At 39.6% G+C, this 24321-nt stretch overlaps 1 protein-coding gene across 1 annotated transcript in view; it reads left to right on the top strand.

The window, feature by feature from the left end:
- Window positions 1-23682, top strand: part of arrdc1b (arrestin domain containing 1b) — a 46902-nt gene extending 23220 nt beyond the window's left edge. Inside the window, exons 2-8 of the mRNA XM_085413516.1 lie at window positions 4780-4890; window positions 14738-14788; window positions 17729-17883; window positions 18220-18402; window positions 18717-18893; window positions 19913-20351; window positions 20896-23682. Coding sequence (XP_085269642.1) covers window positions 4780-4890; window positions 14738-14788; window positions 17729-17883; window positions 18220-18402; window positions 18717-18893; window positions 19913-20351; window positions 20896-20960 — 1181 coding nt within the window. The 3' untranslated portion in view covers window positions 20961-23682. The remainder of the gene's footprint in view (window positions 1-4779; window positions 4891-14737; window positions 14789-17728; window positions 17884-18219; window positions 18403-18716; window positions 18894-19912; window positions 20352-20895) is intronic.
- Window positions 23683-24321: the final 639 nt, after the last annotated feature.

Below are 24321 nucleotides of genomic sequence, written 5' to 3'. Positions count from 1 at the left end.
TTGCTGCAGCTTCTCTTCCTGTTGCTGCTACTGTGAATATTAACAGATTACCCGTGCGCTGACCTTTCATAGGCTGAGCTTTTAATGTTTCCACAGCAGACATCTGTAAATAATATCTCATGGTATGAGTGGATCTCTTTTCTGTCATATCACTCTGCTTTTCATTTCTGACGTGTGATAACTGCTCACATTTTGTGTTAACAGGGGAGAATGAATGTGTCTGTAATTTCCATGAATAAGGCTTATAGCTGGAGGAGCACAATGAGTTTTAATTAATGACCGTAAGTGGACTTAGTCTGCATGGCTCAAGGGCACCACCTCGTTTAGTGAGCTGCAGTTTTGGAGGTTTTATTTTTAACAGTAAAAGCCCTTCCTCTTACCGGAAACTGTGCCAGCAGCCCTGGCGGTGTGGAGAGCTCAGCCATCTGCCACTCTGAGAGTGTGACAGAAAGAGAGAGAGTGTGTGTGTCTTTGTGAGATACCAGAGCTGAATCTTGCGTGGGTGTGTGTGAGCCTGTGATTGGGCAAACAGTCTGTGGTAGAATACTGTTTTTTTTTTTTTTTCCTCTTTTTGTGGAGATCTTAACTGATTTAGTGTAGAGTGCTGACAACTGTCATTCATGATCAAAGTGTTCTTATCCCATTGCATTGTATAATGCAGCTTTGTCAGATGCCTCTCCCCAAGCTGTCCTATGGTACCCTGATATTCCAGCTGCTACTAAAGCAGCTGTTGAACAGGCTCTACACATGGAGGCTTGGGGTGGTGGTGGTACAACTTCCTGGGATAATGACTAAGAAATCCAGGTTTGCATCCCTTTGAGAGCTTTCATATCTGGTTTATTTATTAACTTGCTAGTTTAGGTTTGGCAAAAACCTAAACTTTGGTCATGCAACACAGAGCACCTGTATAATGGTCATGCAACACAGAGCACCTGTATAAAAAAGCCCAAAGCCGACTGTACTTCCTCAGGAGGCTGAGGTCTTTTAACATCTGCAGGAAGCTCCTGAGGATGTTTTACCAGTCGGTGGTTGCTGGAGTACTTTTCTATGCTGTGGTGTGCTGGGGGAGCAGCACAGCAAAGAGGGACTCATCCAGGCTGGAGAAACTGATCAGGAAGGCTAGCTCTGTGGTCGGCATGAAGCTGGACACTCTGGTGACAGTGGCAGAGAAAAGGACATTAAAGAAACTGATGGACATTATGGACAATGCTGGGCATCCTCTGCACACGGCCATAAACAACCAGAAGAGTCTGTTCAGTGACAGGTTGCTTCTCCCCAAGACAAGAACTAACAGACTTAAAAACTCCTTTGTCCCACACGCCATCAGACTGTTTAACTCCTCTCTGGAGGGGAGAGGGAGGGGAGACAGGAGGACAAAGGAGGGGGGAACAACTAAGCTGTAGTGCCTCTTCACCTCACTGTACAATACCTTGTGCAATACTTTTTGTAAATAGTCAACAGTGCAATAGACTCAATACTTGAAATGTGCAATTCACTTGTATTTTTATTTTTATTCCTATTTATTCTATTTATCCCCTTTGTATATTTTATTTATATTTGTCTCTGTATTTATATATGTGTATGTATGTATGTATGTATGTATGTATGTATGTATGTATATATGTGTATATATATGTGTATATATATGTGTATATATATATATATATATATATATATATATATATATATATATATATATATATATATATATATATATAAACAATTCTGTAACTGTAACTTCGGTCGTTGCTGTGCTTTTTGGAAGTCGAATTTCCCAGAGGAACCCACCCGAGGGATTAATAAAGTTCTATCTTATCTTATCTTAAAAATGTGTTACGTTTAGATGCTAAAAACGTTTTATGACTTGTGCTATTGAATAACACAAGTAAAAATTGTAGTGAAACCCTACCACTGCCAGTCTTGGAGCCCTGTTGTTCACTGTTGAGGCTCAAACCACATCAATGTTTGAAGGCCCGCAGTGATGTGAAATTATACCCCTCAAGTGACTTAAACCAAAAGCGAGCCCGTTTTAAAAATGTAAAAAAGTAAAAAGTTGTTAGAAGGAAATACTCAACTAAAGGTACCTGAAACTCCTACTTAAGTACAGTAATTAAGTATTTGTACAGTAGTAGTAGTTACTTCCCAACATTGCCAGAAATACAAATCTAACAGGGCCAGTCGCTTAGGTTTTACACTTTTAATGGAATGAAAAGGTACAGTGGACTATTGCTTGTAAAGTGCTTTTCTTCTTAATTTGTGGACACAAAGTGCATTCGTACTATAAGCCTCATTCACTCATACGTTATTTTATATGCCTGAGCACTTTGTAACCTAAAATTCCCACTCCAATGGAAACTATTTTGCATCAAGATTCTTCAGTATGCAGGTTGGATGAGCCAGGGATTGGACCACCGACCTTGCGATCAGTGGCTGTGGCTCTCTGACAAAAATGTAAAGCAAAGAAAGCTGGGTGTCATCGTGAGACATTAGCCCTTCTATCTGCTTTATGAAAAGGCGATGCAGATGCACCATCCTTCTGTGTAATCCTCTAACTTCTGTCTCAGTGGTAGTGTTTCTGAGTGTGTGTTTGTGAATGTTTTTAGAGGATTTTCATTTCCTCATGCAAACTCCATACAAAAAGAAAGGACTCGGGACCTTCTTGCTGTGAGGCAACAGTGCTGTCCACCGCACCACAGAGCTGTCACAAAGCACAATAAATAGCAATAGCATACACGTGGTGTGTGTATGCTTTTCTGCTTCTTATAGCCCCCAGTGATTTTCCTGGGGTTTGAAATCTCACGTGATCTTGTCCAGGCAACTAACCACTCTTGCTTGATTAGGTGACGTCATCTCAACAAAAATAAATTTAACAAGCGTGAAGTTGTTGAATTTCATGCAGCTCATACACAACTTATTATGTTCACCATAGAAACTCTTGTAAATGTAATAACTACCCAATTTCACTTTTTTTTTGAGTGTATGAGTTGGAGTCTGAGGCCAGCTTGTTCCTGAGAATCACTTAAACAGTTTTTGTCTCTCTTGACAGTTGATTGTTGCTGACGTCAGTCACATCAGTGTGAACTTTTTTGCAGAGTAGAAATGATACAGGATTGAGTGTGAAAAGATAACACGGTTTCCTGTGCGCTGAGCGAGCGGAACCTTCTTTCAGTTACAACATCCTGTGGGCTGATGTTTAGTTGAACTGCTTTTCGTCCAGGTACATTCAGTCATTGTGCTGTAACATTGTGATTTATCTAGCCTATTGCATCACAACAAACACCCAGTTGTGGATTTGCCTGCTAAAGCAGAAGCAGTGCTATAATCCAAACTAGTCACACTTGATGCGACCATCATTTTATATACAAAACCCTCTTCAGTTTCACAACAGTTCCCTAATAAGGTTTCTGGTTGCCATCTGTTTACTCAGACTCTTTTCACAGCCTGTTCTGACAGATTATTTATCACTGCTGCAGAATGCACACAACCAACAGGACAGGCCCTCAGTGATTTAGTAGAGTGTCCCCTCTTTGTGAGTCATTCTTATGCTAATCAGTGCTGGTCTGTATTTTTTATACAGTGTTGCCTGAATTCACTGCAGTAAGATAAGAGGACTTTTTCCAAGAACATCCATCCATCCATCTACTTTCATAACTGCTTATCCAGCATATTATATATGGTACAGCAGTTGTGTCTGTTTACATAGGTGTTTCCCTGCACAGAGTCTAAAGACAGGGATTTTCAAAATCCATGCACTGGTGCTTACATGCAGTCTTCCAAAAAAAAAAAACAGCATATAGCTGTCATGAATGAGATTATACATAGGTTAAACACTGCTTGGTTGAAAAATGGTCCGGGACAGGCATAAAACAAACCCACCAAAGATCGAAACATACAGTGCAAGAAGCACAGATGGATGCTGAACGGGACACTTTTTAAAAAATTGTTTTATGGTTATATTTCTTCTCTATTAATGGATATTTGTGCAGAATGCAGAATCTAAAGGACAGGGACGAGATTTATTTGTACTGGAAGCTTTATGGTCTCTGTTTGTAGGCACGTTTGACTGGGCTTTGGCTCCCTGCAGGTGAGCAGTCCATATGGATCGCAGAAGAGGAAAACGATTGCCAAAATCCTGTCTTGTATAAACACTGGCTGCTTTCTGATGACAGTTTAGATTTCTGTTAACTAAAAAGTCATGGAGATAATTTTACTTTATCCATTTTAGTAGATTAAATAAATAAAAAGAAGTGTATGCATTTATTTATTTTCCCTAGTTGGGATTTTAAAACACAAAGAGAGGGGAAAAAAGTCAGTACACAAAAAGCCCCAAAGAAATACAATGAAATGAGTCAAGGCCGAGGTTCAGCACTTTCACAGACAGCGACTGCTGCAAGACTCGCTGACATTCACCTTGTGTGGTTAATGGAAGCTACGTATAGATAACAAACCTCAAAACAGAAAATTTTAATTCAGAACCACATAGACAAACGTTAATTTGTTTGAATAATGGTTCAAACTAGCTAATTTAATTTTTGGATTGTGCAAGTTAGTGTCATATCTTTGGCAAGCTTTTTAGTGTTGATCACCATCTATCCACAAGCACTAGACAACAAAGCCATGCAACTTAAAGAATCCTGAATTAAATTTAATGGGAGATTTCAGTAGCAAAGCAAAGCAATGGTGGGGTTCTTTGTTTTGTTTTTTTACACTTTGTGATTGATCATAAACTATTTGTTTAAGACAGAAGATTGACTCTTCTTTTCTGTCCTCTCTCTGCAGCCATCAAGGTCAACTGTCATGGCTCCTGTGGGGTCTCCAACACAGCAAACAGCACAGCATATAATGTGGAGGAACAGTACTTAAACAGCACGCTGTCTGTTGCCGAGAAAGGTAAATCAATATTTTCACACTCTGATAGGTTATCACACTTCTAGAGAGGTTAAAAACCATTGGCATACACTTGCTCTTTTTTCTAGGCAGCTGTTGCTCATTATTTGTATGTGCACTCTATGAAAAAACTTAAGGATATGCTGCTTAGATCTGCACGACAGTAAGACCAAACCTGTATCTTGAAAGCAGTGGACATACTGCAGGTGTGGCTCACTGGTTCAGCAGGTTCCCATGTACCTTATTGTTGAAATGCAGTGACCCAGGTTTGAGGCTGACCTTCAGCCCTTTGCTGTGTGTCCTCCCCTGCTCATTCTACCCTTTTCTGTCTGCTTTTCAATGCAAAACTGTCAAATAAAGGCAAAAAAGCCCCAAAATAAATCATCATTTAAAAAAAGAATATACTCCAAGTCAAAAAACAACAACAACACTGATATGATCATTAGAGTATGTGAACTTTGCATCTTTCTTTGCTGATGACAGATTTATCTCCCAACCTATATCCCAACAAATATCAGAACCTCCTTGTCATGGCACAACTGTAAGACTTGACTCACGGCGACTGGCTTTTTACCCCATTCAGTTTAATGAAAATCTGCTGGAATAGAGCTAATGTTACAGTGGCCTTCAGAGGTTTTTGCTTTCCTCTAACAGGGGAAAAGAATTTGACCGATCGACTAGTTTAAGAGTGGGAAAACAGTCAAAACTGCACCCAGTCCAGTGGTTGAGCTTGTAGATTGTATAAATATTGCTCACATATTTAAAGCCATTTTAAACAGTTGATCACATTGTTTAGAAATCATCTTTTTCCCCTGTAGGCTGACATGCATGCACCTGTGCACAACGTGATTACACATTTTTATGTTCAAGCGATTATATGTTCATTTAGTGTGACACAACCAACATAACTTGGGTCATTTTTAGTAGATCAAAGTCATTCTCTGTCATTTTCCTTTTATTGTTCATCTTCACATCAGAGAGCGAGAATGAGACACTGTCGTCTGTAATCTCAGCATCAGATCCTTGGGTAGCAAGAATGTATGTTTGTGTGAAAGTGTAAGCTAGTCCTGCTCAGCAAAAAATTATAGGTGTCAAAAGTGCTTTCTACTGAGAATACAATCAAAATTGTCTTTGAGATCATTCCAGACAACGTAAAAGTTATTTTCTGCAGATATGCATATAGATGGCTTTGAAATTTTTGCCTTGTCTTTGGTGTGCCTCGGGCACAACCCTAGTTTTTGCAGCCTAATGAAGAGTTACTCAGAGTAACAGTCCCCTGAAGCCTGTCTCCTCTCTGAGGTGAGACATAGACAATCAGAGTCAAGAAGCACTGATGAGACGGTTGGAGAGCCCCCACAGAGAGCAGGTTAGAGTATTTTTCTCCCCTGAGTGTCTCTGTACCAACATGCTGTGCTGCACTGTGCTGTTCCTCCTGCCTACGGAAATAAGAGCTTACAAGACCTTCTTTTGCGAGTACGATCTTCCATCTTTTGTATGTGTTGCAGCCCATAAACAGAAGGTGAAATGTGCCACGCATGCATGAAATCTGTTGTAAATGCAAATCACACTGTGGGACACAATGGCAGGCATTAGAGCATGCAGTCCATGCTGGTTAAAACAGCAAACAGTTCAATGTTTAACTCTCAGGGCTGCGTTCTTCAGCGCATGATAGAAACTTCAGCCACACAATGCTGGAGAGTAGATTTAGTCAAGTACTTTACTTAAATATAGTATTCAGGTGCTTGCTATGCTACTTCATACTTTTTCAACATTTCAGATTGAAGAGTTGTATTTTCAGTATTTCTTGGATTGTTTTTTTTAATTTTATTTCACTATATAGGTAAAAAAAAAAAAAGGCAAAGATCAGAGGAACATGGCCAGACTTGCTAGACCATTGTTGTGTTGTGTTTGTGTCGCATACAAGTGATGTCACAGGACTTTCGGACTGCCTTGCTGTAACGACCCCGTTCATATTGAGGTGGCACTCAATTGTAATGGAAGACTAACTAACAGAGTTGAGTCAAGCCGCTAGGTGCTAGTGGAAAAGAGGCATTAGAACCAAATGAACCGAGTTTGAAACTGAGTGCTGCTGGCCATGTCCATCGCTTTATACCATACCATACCACCTTTATTTATAAAGCACTTTAACATAAAACCAGAGTTCACAAAGTGCTGTACATGCTAAAAGCATAAGTAAAGAAAATTAAAATGAGATAAGATAAAATAAAATAAATAACTAAAAAACTAAAATAAATTGAAACATGTCAAAACAAATTGAGTCAAGAGAGAAGAGGCCTGCCTAACATGCAAGGGTAGATCATTCCACAACTTTGGAGCAACTACAGCAAAAGCACGATCACCTTTAGATTTATACTTAGTTTTTGGTACCTTAAGGAGCTGCTGATTGGCGGACCTAAGGGAACGGGGAGGTGTATATGGTTGTAGTAGCTCCGAGAGGTGGGGGGGGGGCAGGCCATTAAGAGATTTAAAAGCAAATAAGAGAATTTTAAAAACAATCCTAAAATGTACAGGTAGCCAGTGGAGTGAAATTAAAATTGGGGTAATGTGCTCAAACTTTTTTGTTCCAGTTAAAAGACGTGCTGCAGCATTTTGCACAACCTGCAGGCGCCTAATGGACGCATCACTAACCCCAAAATAAAGTGTGTTACAATAATCCAGCCTAGAAGTAACAAAGGCATGGATTACTGTCTCAAAATGCTGTTTCGATAAGATAGGCTTTATTTTGGCTAATTCCCTCAAATGAAAAAAGCTAGATCTTACAACAGCTCTGACCTGGCTTTCAAGTTTAAGATTTGCCTCTATTTTAACTCCCAGATTAGTGATGACTGGTTTAACATACTGTGCCAGTGAACCAAGATCTATAATAGTGGCCTCAGAAGCGCCACCAAAATGGCGCAGACTGTACCCTTCCTTTAATGAATGCTATCGTCACAATAAATACACCATGTCACAAGGTTCACATCATGATTAAGTGCTTTTTTTCTGTTTTTATTTTGTTGACTACAGTCAAATGGCCTCCACAGTCACCAGATCTCAATCCAATCCAGCACCTTTGGGATCTGGTGGAATGGGTCATTTGCTTTATTGTGCAGCCAACAAGTGTGCAGTCTGTTATCATGTGAAAGTCGAATAAAATCTGTGAGGAATGGGTCCAGCATCGTGTCTATACCATGAAGGATTAAAGCTGCTCTTAGGGCAAAAGGCAGTCTACCTATTAGCAAGGTGTACATAATAAAGTGGCTAAATGGTAAATAGCCTGTATTTATATAGCGCTTTACTTAGTCCCTAAGTACCCCAAAGCGCTTTACACTACATTCAGTCATCCACCCATTCACACACACATTCACACACTGGTGATGGCAAGCTACATAGTAGCCACAGCTGCCCTGGGGCGCACTGACAGAGGCGAGGCTGCCGGACACTGGCGCCACCGGGCCCTCTGACCACCACCAGTAGGCAACGGGTGAAGTGTCTTGCCCAAGGACACAACGACCGAGACTGTCCAAGCTGGGGCTCGAACCTGCAACCTTCCGATTACAAGACGAACTGTCAACTCCTGAGCCACGATCGCCCCCACTTCTAATTAAAGTGACAAGATATACGTTTTATTAACTTTATAGACACAAATAATGAGAGGCAGAAAGTTTGATTATCTTCAAGCAGACCGAAGTTTCCTCTTTCCTCCATCCTCCGAATGCCTTTGGCAAAAGTCATTACCAAAAATAAAACAGGAAACAAGAAAAAGAGAAGACGAGGAAACCAACACAAACAAAACTAAAGTAGACAAATACACAGAACATTAAAAACAAGAGAAAATAATAATAATTTTAAAAAAAAAAAGAAACAGACTGTGGCCATTTTTTGTTTTCGCCTGTGTGAGAAAAATCACACGTACTGTTCGTCAGCTGTCAGGCAGGGCGTTTCTGGGAGGTGAAAATTAAGTCGAACAGGAATCTTGAAATGTTTGTGCAGACACAAACATGAGCACACCCACTTCACCCATTAACATAGCAGCTTTGATGTTGTAAGAAAGAAAAATATATACATACAGCACTGTGAGAAAGTGTTTTCTGCCTTCCTGATTTCTCTTTTTAACATTAGTCAGACTTTAAATTTTCAAATCATGAAACAAATTCGTTTATTAATAACAAACATAATCTGAGTCAATACAAAATGCAGTTTTTAAATTTTGATTTATTTTTAAAAGGAAAAGGTTATCTAAACACGCATATCCTAAGTGAAAAAGTCATAAGAGAAAAAGTAATTGCCCCATAAACCTAATAATTGGCTGTGCCGCCCTTGGGAAAAGGAACTGTAATCAAGCATCTATGATAAATGGCAACAAATGTTTCACTTTGAATTGTTTTAATTCAGTTTTAATTCAGCCACATTGGAGAGTTTTTGTAAGAGCTGCATGGACGGCCTGTTTGCAGTCATGCCAAAGCACCTCGATTAGATTTAGGCTCAGACTTTGAGTCGGCCACTCCAAAATCTTCATTGTGGATTTGTTTTTCTTTTTGGTGCCATTCAGAGGTGCACTTGCTGATGTGTTTTGGATCATTGTCCTGCTGCATAACACAGGTGGTGTTGACCTTCAACTGATAGTTGGACGTTCTAGTTGGACGTGCATTTTGCTATTTATCGTACAGTTTATTTTAATCTTTGCGTACAGCGCTTTGTGACTACCTGTCTATGAAAAGCGCTTAATAAATAAACTTTACTTACTTACTTACTTCAGGATTTTCTGGTAGAGAGCAGAGTTCATGAAGTAGACCCAGACCACTACGAAAACTTAAAGGCTTTGGGGTCATCAAGATGATTTTGGTAAATGTGGGATGAGGTTTAGAGGTACAGCTGAAGAGGAACAGCTGTAATGAGTCTGTATTATTGTTTAACTTGATTAAAAAAAAAGAATATCTAATTTTATTGCCTTGAACCTCTGAATTTATTATTATTGTATAAACAAGATTTGTCTCTGAGTTCTTTGCATTTCATGCAGTGGTGCTTATGAGTACATGAGGAAAGTCAATACGGTTTGAAGTGTATTATTAGAAAGCGTTTTCACTATAACTACGCACCGACCAAATAAATTCCTTTCAAATTATTAAATATTTTCTAACAGAAGGTTCTTGTTCTTTGAAGTGAAGACTCAGGCCTTCTGGCAAATATGTGATAGTAAAAGTTATTTTGTCATGTCGCCCAAATTCCTGGAGTTTAGTGTTTCACATTTTATTTAATTTATCCAGTGTGTGACCCTGGGCTATCTGTACCAGCGTGGTCCTCCAGTTAAAGAAATTGCTGTGAGATGAAGACCATCAGTTCTCACACTGGCACAGTCAGATATTACTCTGACTCCTTAACAGAGAGCTGCGAGGTTAAAAATGTTTTAATGTAGTGGTCTTGCATGCAAACATTCTTCCGTAGATCATTATTACTTCTTCTATTTACAGCTTTTAGTTGTATAAAGTTTTTTTCTGCTATATTTAAGAGTTTTATTAAATGAAATGAAATTGTTTATTTACTTATTGTTGAAACTGACACCAAAACCCAGGTGCTGATTCAGTGCTAATCCCAATAACTGGGACATGAATCTGTGAGTTTTCGTTTAATGAAGGGCAGGTTTGAGGTTTTTTTGTTTAGTTTTTTTATCTTCCTCTTAATAACAGAAAGAGACGTTGAAAGCAGGAAGTTCTTTGAAGCAATAGTTAAACTTAAAGCCTTACTGTGAAACGTAAGGCACCAGAAGGAGAAGGTCATAAATAATTCATGACACACCCTCTCTCGGAGTTCCTCTTTATCTCTGCCGTTTTCCCATATCTCGCTCTCTTCCATAAAGGGTCTGGTTCGCCCCCAAGGGTCGAGCAACGGAGGGAGAGTGAGAGAGGAAGGGTGACAGAAGATCATCTCTCTCTCACAAACACACACACACACACACACACACACACACTAACAAAGCAAGTGACCCTCGCTGTGGCTGGTTGATAATGTGGTATGCCACAGATGCTTGGCGGTTAGGGGAGTGAAGACTGCTTACATCAGCAGCTGTTCATGGACACTGACTTTAAAAAGTGAGAGCTTCATATTTAGAACACGTTTAGGACAAAGCCACGTGGAAGTTTTTTAATAGTATTATTTACTAATACTGGCATTTCTGCAAAGACAATATTTCTTCTTCATTAGGTTTATAAATGTGTTACTAAAAAGGCACTGTTTGTGCCAAAAACCCTTCTAGTGTTGTTTTAAACTTTAAAAAACTTTGATTTCTACAGTGAGTAATCCAAGGTAGTAGCAGCAACAGTAGTTCTGTATTTTCAAAAGAGACTGCTTATCCCACTGTCAGTTTATGTCTTTGGTCTGTGCTGCCATTTATGCATCAAGGCTGTTTTGGTGTTTGTGTTGTAGACACATTTGCATTCTTTGTAAAAGCATAAAGTAAAAGGATTTTTGATGTTAAAATGCCAAAAAATACATTCGGAAAAAAATGGTCTAGAAATTATTGACCGGGTTACTCAAAGAAAATCCACAAACCTTTATGTAGGAAGTTTAATACCAGAACTGTTTTCTTTCTGCTGTCTACACCTGCTAACTAAAACATGAGTGCATCTTAGCAATGTCTCTTTTTAGTTATCATGACTTGGTTGCCTAGTTTTAGTGTTACCCAAAACAAAAAACCTGGAAGCTTCATACTGAGATCATCTAGATGGATAATTAAAGCTAAAAAATATATATATTTCCTTATAAAGTATCCTTGTAAGGTCATCTGAAAAATATCAAAATATTTGTGAGCCTCTGGGCTGTGTCGGGGAGAATTGGTGGCTCTTAGGTGACACTAAAAGCAAAATATTATCTTTTTTTTTCTTTTATTGTGTCCTTGACTACACAAACTGTGTGAACCACATGAAATAGTCACAGTTCAGGTCTGTGTAGTCATCCTAGTATCTCGCACAACATGGGGCTTGATCAAAATATCGATGAACAAATATATTTATTTTCATTTATCCAACCTTTATTTAACCAAAAAGAGCAAATAATGAAGTTGATTAAAACAAAAACTGGTATTGAACAAAAATACAGTAAACTAGAATAAACACAGGGTTCAGGATTATCACTGATCTGGGGCCAGTAAAAACCTATATTGAGGCAAGTTGATTGGCCCATTTGGAGCCTCACTTTATAATCTCTTTATGATAATAGGTCCTGCTAGGTTTTAATAGCAGAATGAATGTTTGTTATTATTATTATTATAAGGTTAAATAATGATAATCATTGATGTTGTTCCTCATTTGTGACTTTTAAAGAGTCTTTTATTCTTTCACTCGTGTGGTCCTGGCCCAGTTTGCATGCAGTGTGTGCACTGCAGTGTTAAGACTGACTGTTTCTATTAGCAGTAAACAGGACTGAGTGATAAGCACACACACGCATACACACACACAGTCTGAGCACTTTCCCTCAGGAAACGTAGACTGAAGGGGAAAATGTTGTGCCCGTCCCTAATGAGGTGGGACATGTTGCTATCTGTAGTAATTTAATTGGGCTGCCAGCTCATCTACAGAATTAATAAGCTGGTTGACTCAAGGTGCTCTCAGTGTGATGGGGACATAAAGGCGATTTTTGTTTCCTTATGATCTAGTTATTAGTTTTAACTGAGCTTGTAAAGTAAACGGTGCATGTGATGATGGCCCATGTGAAAAATAAGTTTGAACTCAATCAGAATTTCTTTCTAGCTGATTTCTTTTATAGAATTTCTTTCTAGCTACAGGCAACAGTTGTGCGATTTGTTAAATTATGGGTAACTTGTCTTCAGGCTAATAAGATGAGATGCACTTTGACATGTTTATTTTACTACACTTTGGTTTTTAGGTTATTCAAAATTGTCAAACTCTGATTTTTTTTTTTTTTTTTTGTGCAAAAGACAAAAAACCCTAGAGGCGTCTCTCTTCTGTGTGTTCTCTTCTGTAAAATTTATTATAGTGACGCCGATCAGGCACAATGTTTTCACCACTGACAGGTAAAGTTAATAGCACTGATTATCTCTTCATTATGTCGCTGGTTAGTGGGTAGGATATATAATGGAGCAAAGGAGATATTCTGTCCTAAAAGCAGGAAAAATGGAAAATTGTAAGGATTTTAGCGAGTTTGACAAAAGGCCAAATTGGAGACGACTGGGTCAGAGCATCCCCTCAACTGCAGCTTTTGTGGGGTGTTCCTGCGGTGCACTGGTGGTATCTATCAAAACTGGTTCAAGGAAGCAGCAGTGGTGAACCAGCAACAGGCTGATGGGCGGGCCAGGCTCAGTGATGCACAGACGAGCTATTGTAGCTCAAATTTGGCTCTGATGACAGGTGTCAGAATACACAGTGCATACAGGCCTGAACTGGCGACTGAAGAAGACTTGGATGAACAGCTTTCTGAGACCTGAGATCAACTTTCCCTCAACTTTCAGGCAACTGTTTGAACAGCTACCAGTGAGACCACAAGATACTGCTGATTGACACAGTGCCTGGTGGTAAATACATTGGAGCGTTGCCTAGACAACTAGACAGAGCGAAGCAACAATTTTCAACTTTATGTGGATTTATGTGTCGTTCTGATTTCTGCTGTAGAAAATCATGCAAATTTATTTAAATCTCATGCCTCATTTGCTTATTTAAACATGAAAAACGTGAGAAAAGTAGAGATGGGAAAAATAATTAATATTGTCTGCCTTTTAATATAAATCTTTCTTTGCGTGGGATTCTGATTATACCAGTAACTAACAGATGAGACTGGATATTCTCTTTCTTTTCCATACTGTCAACAAACCCCATGTCAAGGCCAAAATCAACAAAGAAGTAATCATTCTAATGAGCTTTCCTGTGCAGGCCAGGAGCTTTTATCTGCATTTCCTTTGCGCCACGGAGCTCCATTGTTGTCCAAAAACAAATAAAAAAAGACATCAGTGAATCCCGCTGTTCCACAGTCGATTACATTTTCCTTCATTACAGTAAACATGCGCTGTAGTTCATCTTCAGCCACTCTCACTTGCGCCATCTGGCTGTAAGCACCAGTTTACCAAATGTGTACCTCTCCCAGCAGGTTTCAGGTGAGAGTTGAACTTCACTGAGGGGGAAAAAAAAGTTTATGGTCTTGGACTAGGCTTAAACCATTTCTGGAAAACTGACCCTTTATATGATTGAGTTTGAATAACATTTATTTATTGTATTTATTTAAACCAGAGATAAAAGTTCGTGAGGATAAAGCTCAGGGCTGTGGCTTTTGTTTTAGGAATTTGCTAGCTATAAAAAAAAAAAACACGGAGCATTCTTATCTTAGCTTCAATCCAAACGGTCATACTTGTCACACTGATGCTGGCCTGCAGATGTGATGGGATGGAAGGAAAAGGCTTGGCTTTGATTGCTGCCGCCTCGCCAAGCCTTTAAATGATTGCTGAGAGAACCTCGAACCTTGCCACTTGTGTCACCCAGCAGTTTATCACTTCTTATTATTAACCATTAATAGTCTAAGTCACTAGAAAAGATAATTGTAATCGTCTCAGCTAAAGCCTGTTTTGTCTCAGAAACCTCATCCTGCTGGGAAAGCAGGTGAGCCCAGCCAGCACGCCGTGTCCTTAAATTAAAAGTTAATGAAAGAATATGGACATAAATTATGAGATTTTACAGCACATTCACTTTAATTTGCAGTTTTTTCTGTCTACTAATTTTACTATAATGATTTTAGCATATGTATATTTATTAGTATGTGCCTCTCTCCTCCTTAATGGATCTATTAAAATCTGTGTTTTGAGAAAAGCGTCATTATAAATGTAAACCTTTTTTTTTTTTTTTTACAGGTGTCCTTGGAGTGGGCGAACACAGTTTCCCGTTCCAGTTTGTTATTCCAGGTGAGTGAAACGTCATTCTTCTGTGTGCCCAGCACCGCCTCACTTCCCGTAACAAGTTTTCTTAGATTTGTTTTATCACCCATCTAGGTCAGTTCAGCGAAGGGTGCATGCTGATGCAGGTGTGATAACCCCTGTCGACAAAGCAGTTAAGGTCCAGTTTGTGTGTAGGCGAATGGAAAAACATTACGTAATCAGTGTTTAAAGATTTAGGAGTGGTACGCCATTTCCTGATACTTTTATTGCTACTAAAAGTTTTTTTTTTTTTTGCTCATGATAGATAACAAAATTGCAGTGTGTAAATAACCCTAAAGATCAGCTGAACATTCTTGGCACCTGTAAGGCCACACATTGTGCAATCTGTCTGGTATCTTACACCCTCTCTGAGGCACAGGCTGACACACAAAGGGGGGTAGCCGGGGGTTATTTTTAGTTCCCTCTCCTTTTGTGCAGTCACTGTTTAATTGGGCTTCATGCCTCCGTGCTTTGTCCTCCCCTCCTTTCAGCCCACCAGTCTTGAGAACATCAGTGAAGGGCATGTTAAATATCAGGCAGAGAGGTGGCTAACTGAAGGATAAAGAGGCTCCTGCTGCCCCCTGCTGGTACCTCAGAGAGGCTAACAAACCCTAAAATGAACAGTGTGATCCTTAAGAGTTTTTATGGTAAAAAAGAGTCTACCTGAATTGTAACATGTGGTTTAAAAATTGAGCATTTATCATAATATCTTAGCAAGTTTTCTTTGTTATTCTTTTCAAAGTTTCTCTAATAGTCACAAAAGACATCATAATAAAAATGAATCTTCCGCAAAAACAGTGTCACCAATAATCAAAATACATACATGACAGTTGGTGAGGAGGCTTATTTTTGCAAATTTTTGGCACTACACACTCTTAAGGGCAAATGGAGTCTCCAGCTTATACAAAATGCTCTGTTTCACACAGTTTTTCTTCTACTCTTGGCTCTGAAAATCATAAAAGAGATGGGATCTTAAAGCTATTCAAACCTGTTTTAGAGGGACGTCCAATTAGAAGAAAGTTGGCTTAAAAGGCTGAAAAGCTCAAATGACTTGTTTAACCCTCTCGAGGCAGGCGTTGCCGATTTGCAACAGTTAAAAACCAACAACCTGATTACCCAACATACATATTTTATGAGTTTTTTTTACTCAGAAGTACCACTGCAGGACTTGGTTGTGCATTAGCAACAAAAAGTTTAATTTGAGCCTGAGAGGGTTAAATCAGCTAAGGAGCTGAACGAAGGCTCAGTGTAGGATAAATAAGGATTATTTTGAACTGTGAGTAACACAGAGTTATAATGGGTCCACTTTAAGGTCAAAAGATGAACGGACATTGCATAAGGAGGGCTTTGACATCGCCAAGTTATTTCTAGGCTCTTATGTTTCCAGTCTATGGATTTTGTCTGCACTCCAAGGAGCAAGACAGGCTCTACAACCCTTAGCCACTTTCAGTAACCACGAGCAGCCCACTCCCCAGGGAAATTCGGCCTGATGTCAGCCAGTGATGGCTCCATTTTAGTTGCCAAGCTGTCTGCAACCAAACAACAACAATCTGCCTCTCCTGCTTAATTCTTATTGACAGCAGCAGCAGCAGCAGCAGATAGTCCCTGGAGCAGCTGGCATTAACATCTGAATGAGGATCAAGGAACACATTAGAACAGAGACTGCGCCAGGGGGCTCTGCCATTATTTTGACACCACATTAAACTCTTTTGCTGTGCGTTCTGCTTGGAAATTTATACACAGATTACTCCATGAACAGGTTTTGAACCTGTTGTTTGGGTGTTTTTTCCTCTTCACTGGATCTGAACATCTCTCCCCTTCTGTCTATCTCACTGCTGTCTCCCCAGAATTGTTATTTTTCCTCTTCTTGAATTTCCTACGCTCCTATGTTTACCCTCACAGTTTCCACTTCTTCACTGTCCTTTTCCTGAGACACATGGCCTGTCCTTTTTTCACTAAGGACACCTGCAGGAATCCATCTGAAAGCTTAGTTTAATGACATCTCCAAGGGAATGCATACAGATTTCAGCTCAGTCTCTGCCTAGGGGAAAATATCTACAAAAAATAAAGTGTAGCCACATTAATATGACATTTTCTAGAATTTCTACATTTAATTTTCCTTTTTGTCCTTCTTTTAAATTTTTTTTTAACTTAAATTTACAATTAAATGTATTGAACTTAAACTTCTTTTTTTCCTTTTTTTCAATTTAAAAGAAAGTTTTTGCTAATCCTTAATAGAAAATGCTAAAAAGAAAAAAAATTATCGAGTCGTTCGTTGAATCCCTCGCACAAATTAGTCATCGAAATGTATACATTTGTATGACTTTTTAAAAAATATTTCTTGTACTTTCTATTACTGTTCTAGTACTTTTGCTTTATTGCAATAGTTCTGACTAACAGCATTGTTTTCAGTCTAATTTACTTCTTTGTTTTTCCTAACCAGAGGCAGCCATTTCCTTTGATTTGTGTCAGTCACCCAAAGGTGAAATGCTGACTCCTTAAGTACACTTTGTAAACCAGAAACAAACAAGTTTGTGGAAATGCAAAAGCAAAATGTAGAAAATACAGAAATAGATGTAGAAATTATTTCATACATTTAATGTGATGTTATTTATTGGCTGTTTCTGCCCGCCATAGTTTACAGGCCGCAATATAACAACTCATTGGTTGTATGAGAACTTGAAAATGTTAGACTTTTAATCACATAGTTTACCTGTGATCCACTTAGTCATCACCTATGGAGACAGTTTTTGCTTTTTGGGGGGGAAATTCTGTCTTACTGAGCTTGTTAGCTTTCTTGTACGGTGAAGGTATGACCCTCTGAATTTGATGTAAGTTACAGCTTTATTGAGAAATTGATGTGGGTTGGATTGAAATTCCCAATGTCACTCATGTTTGTGTTTTCTTTCCCCACAATCTCCTGCTTAGCTGCTGTCCCAACTTCCTTTGAGGGACCCTTTGGGAAAATAGTTTACCGAGTGAAGGTGACTATTGACACGCCACGCTTCTCCAAGGACTACAAAATCCAGAAGCCCTTCTACCTACTCAACATGCTTAACCTCAATGAGGTTCCAGACATTGCTGTAAGTGCTTGATTCACATTTGTTTTCCTTCACTTTGATCTCACCTTTATTCTCTTTGATTCTTGCCCAGTGCATTTAGAACTGGATTGAAAAGAATGCTGTAATGCATTTCTTTATTTAATAAACTTTTATCTTTGTCGAAGCTTATTTGATTTCGTTGCAGAGCAGGAAAGGGTTCTCTCCCTCCTACTCATAATCAAGTCTCTTCTCCTGATGACTGTCAGTTTCCTGTTTATCCTGCAATAAAGAGTCTGCACAGCTTCTGCTAGCCAAACTTATTAATTACTGCCAACGTACAGACAGACAGACGTTTATTCAACAACTCTGCCTCTTCAGTATCACAGTTCTGCTGTGGCCACCAAGAAGTTCAACTACCTCCTGGTGAAGTCGGGGACTGTGATGCTGAAAGTTTGCAGTGACATGAAGGGTTACATCCCCGGTCAGGTCATCAAGTTATTCACCGAGATCCACAACAAATCTGGCAAGGACACGGGGTGTGTACTGGCCAGTCTCGTACAGGTATGTTATTAAATGTAGACAGTTATATCAGTATTTCTTAACTCATCCTTGGTTCGTGTAAATCATCTTTAAGAAGGACTGAGAACTCTTAGACCTTCTATAATAATAGAATAAACCAGAATTTCCACTCAAGTAACAAATCTTTTCATGTGGACACACATAAAATTCGTTTTACCTCAGATAAAAACAGTTATCTTGATCATTTCTAGAACAGTAAGTTATCCTGCGAGCTTTCACATTAGTGGTGTGTGAAGCGGTTTGAATTTGCCATTACATCTTTTCATGCTTCTAATTGTTTGACTTTGTCACACCAGAGAGTGGCCTACAAGACTAACAAGCCTGTGGTAGACCTACGGACCATTGCAGAGGTGGAGGGAGCGAAAGTGAAGGCAGGAAAACATGCAGAGTGGAAGGAACAGATCATCGTTCCTCCACTCCCTCAGTCACAACTGACAGGCTGCAACCTTATAGACATCATCTATTTCATTCAGGTGTGTGTGTATGTGTGTGTGTGTGTGTTATACCAGGTTGATAGCAGTTTTGCAGGTTTAACATATGTTAGTTGAAGCTTTTCAGCTCCAGCTTTTCATTTTTCTACTTCCTTTATGCCGTCCTAATTGTTTCTGAATCAGACCACAGAGTGTTGATGGCAGCCATCTGGTGGGCTGTGAAGGTACTACAAGTTAACTGTAAAAAGTCATTTAAAATAAATAATAATAAATAAATTTGACCCTAAATATTTAAATATCAAATAAAGATTCTAACTTTTCATTTTCTGAGCTATTTTTGGATCTAAGTTTGGATCTAAGTATTAGGAAATAACTAAAGTGGAGCTGCAGGTCTTATAGAGCAGTGAAGCTTTTAATGGACAGTTGACCTTAAGAAGTAAATTATCGTAGGATCCAAATGAATCAAAAAAATTCATGTGATTGTCCAAGGTGAAAGTATGAGTAGGTCACAATAGATTTTTGAAGTGGGAAGAAGTTCAGAAATTCCTCTATGATGATATTGTGATATTTTGCAAATGACCATTGCAGCTAATAGCAGATCATCTGATATTTTTTTTCTTCCCCACTCATCATTTCAGATATTTTTTTACCATTTTCAGTGCTACATTGAAGTATGATTGCAAGTTTGGCAAAACGGTTCGATTTGCCAGGGGAAGCAATTTGCAAAACTTTCCAGGTTGCAGTTTCTTGGTGTTCTTGAGTGCTGCTGCTTTAAGAGGAACTTATTAAAGTAATCTGCTCGTGTCATTTCTAAGCTGTTAAAATGGTGGCTGCATGTATTAAACGTGCTTTTAATTCTTGGTGTCAGACACTTTTCTACACAAACAAAGGGTCTTTGCTAAGGGTACCCAAAAGGGGTGGTAACTTTTAAAGAATAGATTCTACAGACACAGGATCAACTTGGGTGGGGGGAATATAAAAAATAAATTAGCTGTGAGTAATGCACAGTTAACAGGGACTGATCCCGCTGCTCCCTTCACGGATCTCTGTTTGTGTTACAGGTGTCACTAAGATATCCTGAAGCAGCTGTCACTCTGCCTATCTATATCGGAAACATCGCTTTAAACCAGTCTCCGACGAGGTCTACACCCACCAGTCCAGCGGGTGCAGCAGGGGTGATGCCCAGCGCTCCGCCAGCAGAGGAGGATCGAGGCGATGATATATGTGCAGGAGGCTTTACCAGTGAGGAACTTCCCACAAAGAGTCACTCACAGCAGGATCCCTCAGGCCAGGCAGTCACAATGTCTCCCAGCGCCTTCAGCTACGCACCAGGTGCGGCAGCGCCGCCTAGCCACAATCCCCCCGATGCATCTGCTCCGCTCTTCTGTTTGTCCACAGGAGCCACCATACCTTTCTTCACTGAGGGAAATGTTGCTCCAACCCCCACTTCCTGTTCACTCATTCTCCCTCCAGAGTACAGCACTACTGACTACCCTCATGGTTAGTACTTAATAAACCTACCACACCCAGACAATCACCTGCAAGGTGTAATGGCTAATTAGGCATTTATGAGTTGCATCATCATCATGCTTCAAGTTTTAAAAATATTGGCCGATATTGGGTTGTTGTTTTTTAAATCACCAAATATCTGTACATACCAGTCTTATAAAGTCCTGTATCGGCCAGGCTCCATTCACAGCAGTCCACATAATTTGTCAGATAATAACAATAAAAATACTCCAGATTAGGAAGAAACTGTTGTAATGCTGTATAGTTGGGTATTTAAAATGTGCAGCCAGCCTTAATGTGGACATTAAAGGGCCTGCAGTTTCTTGCACTTCCACATTTTCAGCTCCAGAGTTCGACTTCACTACTACTCATGGAAGCCATGATAGCGCCCCCCCCACTCCCCAAAATGACTAAGCAATGTGTTTTGCATTTTCTGGCCTATAATCTCTAGTAGATTAAATCACAGTAAAATTCCGAGATAACCTTAAACTCTTATCTAGTCCCGTTTACTTTTCTTTGCCTCTGTGTGTTCCAGAGCCCCCACCTAGTTATGAGGAAAGCTGCAGTAGTGCCAACTCCAGTTTCAACAGTAGACAGTAGAGAAGAAACAGGTGGATGAAGAATTGTGACCACTCCCACCTACACCTGTTTGCACTCGCCTCGAAACGAATCCAGAGACAAGGTGGATGAAAAGAGGATGGATGCTTCAAACTCCCCAAGGATTGATTCTTTGTCCTGCATTGAGTTTTGTTTTGTTTGTTTTTTTAAAAAGGGGATAATTTCTTATAATGAATATAAGAATTTAAATTTTTCCTCATGTCCCAGCAGATAATGTCAGGTGAACATCACTGTGCCTAAAGAAAAAAAAGAAAAAAGTATTTCAGATTGTTATACAGCATTTAGAATAATCAGTCGTTGGACACGTCTGTTGTGTTTTTATTTCCAACATGTTGTTGCATCTGTGATGCCTTGAAACTAAAAGCTTTCAGTCTGGCCTTTTTGTGGTGGGGCGGGGGGGTCCGGGGGTCCAAACATGCGCTTGTTAGTGTGGTCCGCTGCTCTTTGTACATGTCTCTGCTGTCCTCGTCGTCGTGCAGGCAGAGCTGCCTCCATCATGGATATAAAAAGAGGAATACACAGTCACAGGTGATGCCTGTGATAACAGCTTCTTTTCACATCAAAATCTGTTTTTAAATGCACAGAATGGTTATAAAGATAAGTAGGTCCTTAGGGAAACCACTCGGCTGAGTAACTGATTAAAATAATTCAAGGAGCAAATTCAAATTCAGTTCATTCAGTAGTTTTCCTCTGGTCTGTTGTGCTGTTTGTTTGTTTTTTATCTAAATCATCTTGATGTGAGTTGCCCGATTTCAAATATCCTTATTATGGAGCTACATGGAATGTTTAAAATAATACGTTTCAAAAGGTCATCAGCAATCATGAGCCAGTTTCTCAAACAAAGTCCTAAACCTTTTATTCTACTGTCTATTGCCATCATTCTTCTGTCAACGTTTGCCAACCATATCCCTCTGCAGAAGTAAGCATCCAACGACAAATGACGAGAGGCTCACAATGTAATCATTAAAAGCCTCCACAACAGCTAAGCTGCTTCTTTTCTTTTGCAGATGTAGATAATAGAAAATAAAATTGTTCCTAAACGAAACTGCTCATGACAAAATCGGGGTATTTGTTTTGTGTCACCAGGTCATGATGTGGCTATTCCTTATCTTTCAGGCTGTTATGGGCTGTGGTTTGCACTGTTGGCAGTAATTCCGATGCGTTCTCGATGGGTTTTGGCTGCCCTTCTTCACAGATTCTGTTCATAACTTTTATTAATTTATAAATCCATCCAAGTGGTGGAGGGTTTCTTGTTTGGTGACCTCAGGATCACCTCTCTGCTGTTGGTAGATGATGTGTCTTGAGGCAGTGAGGCACTTTGCAGGACTGAGGGCATGGTTCTCAGCCGGAAAAGGGTGGAGTGTGCACTCTGGGTCAGGGACAGGTGTAAGTGTCCCGGGTCTTGAACCGACAAGTGAGGGAATAGAGGAGCGGGGGATTGACAGAGGGATGGGTGTGGTACGGGCCGTACCAGTATGCTTTGAAGAAGAGAGATCTGAGCATAAAAGTTAAGCTGTCGATTTACCAGTTAATCTATATTCTCACCCTTGCCTGTGGTCATGAGCTGTGGGTAGTAAGCCAAAGAATGAGATAACAGATATTTGAAAGGTGTCTGCGCTCTCCCATAGCAGTAGGATGTGGAGCTCACATCACAAAGAGCCAGTTGAGGTAGTTCTGGAATTTTTTATTTTATTTTATTTTATTTTTTTACACAATGTCCTACTGGGAAGAGGCCCCCATGGCGAACCTGAACACGCTGGGGAGATTACATTGCTCAGCTGGTTGGAAATGCAATGAAGAACCCAATGAGAGGCTGGGTGCCTCTGGGTAGACCTCTGCCTCTGTAACCTGAACCCAGATAAGCGGCAGAAAATGGATGGATGGATATTTTCCTTCTTTCATGTTTTTTTTTCTTCTTCTTTTTGTGTGTGTGTCTTTTAGCTCCAAAGGTGTCGTGCCATTCAGTTCCATTAAATCCAAGAGTAAGCAGACGGCTGCAGAGCTGATATGTCGGAAACTGGGAATCTCACACCGAATCAATAGTGATGGATAAACAGCACTACAGACCAGAGGAAAATTAAATACAAATTAGATTTTAAGAGGAAAAGGCCTTTTAATCAAAAACGCTTCCACAAAGCAGTGCAGTCAAACTTTGTTATTATTTATTATATTTTTTATTTCATTACGTCTCCCTTTCATTGGCTCCTTAAGATATTTTTCTTGCCGTACCACTTTTGTATTCAGAGGAAGTTTGTCTCGTGAGCCTCATTTTCCCTGTAGCTGGTTATGAGGTCTGCAGTACCGAAAGCCGTACTCTGCCCCCTTGTGGGTGATACCGGTACAGGCTTTATCTCTTTTGAGCCTGCTCTTAAAACTGGAGACTAAAACGACCAGCCATGTTAACTGACCCACCTAACTTAGTCCTTGTTTCTGTGATTCACCAGCTGAAGTCCGCTCTAGCAGAACTTATAAACGGAGGTTGAAGATGCATGTGGTTTGCATCAGGATGATTTATGTTATTTTTCCCCTTTGTTGCCTTAAATTTCTTCTGGTGATTTGAGTGTGTCAGTCAGTGCAGATGTTAACACATCTGGACATCTCAGCACTTCATTTACTGTGTGTGTGTGTGTGTGTGTGTGTGTGTGTGTGTGTGTGAGAGAGAGAGAGGGAAAGAGAGAGAGAGAGAGAAAGAGAGAAAGTAAAATGCAGTTTAACTTCAATCAAACTTGAGTTCAAGCCAATTTCTGATCGAACATCTGTAAAAGTGGAGATATTTTCCTTTTTTGTCCATTTCTGCTTGTGGTCAGCAGTGGGGTTTAACTATTGTATTTTGTATTGATTTTATGTTGTTGTACCATAATATGATCTTAGCATTGCACAAATGTCTGCTATTTTCTGTTGTATGTATAGATATTTGTTCACCAAACCTTTTGTTTTGCACGTATAAAAACTCTTTTCTCATTTTATTCACAACAGCAAAATAGACTTCAGTGCTACAGTTCCACGTAGTTGCATACATTTGTCATGTTTTGTCATATATTGATGACAAAAAATTTAATCCACATCCTCCAGGCATAGTAATGCCTAATGTCCCTGAAAATCTGAAGCACAACATCTGCACTGAATGTTTGTGTGACTCTTCGTGTGTTTTCGTCTTATCTTGCCACTCCGCTTCAAATCACAGCATGAGTTTCTGATAACAGAAATCTTGTGGCTCTGCATTATTGTGAAAGCATGCCTTAAACAATCTGGATACCCTTCAACATTTACATGAGCCTGCGGTGGACTACCTTCTTCTTCTCTATGAGGACATCAGGACATGCTCCTCCTGCTTTGTGTCTGG

This window comes from Rhamphochromis longiceps, linkage group LG7, assembly GCF_057381845.1.
Source record: "Rhamphochromis longiceps isolate RC_006_pf linkage group LG7, R_longiceps_female_GT1.1, whole genome shotgun sequence".
Taxonomy (NCBI): domain Eukaryota; kingdom Metazoa; phylum Chordata; class Actinopteri; order Cichliformes; family Cichlidae; genus Rhamphochromis; species Rhamphochromis longiceps.
The sequence above is the reverse complement of the archived record's forward strand: the minus strand, read 5'-3'. Positions and strand labels throughout refer to the sequence as shown.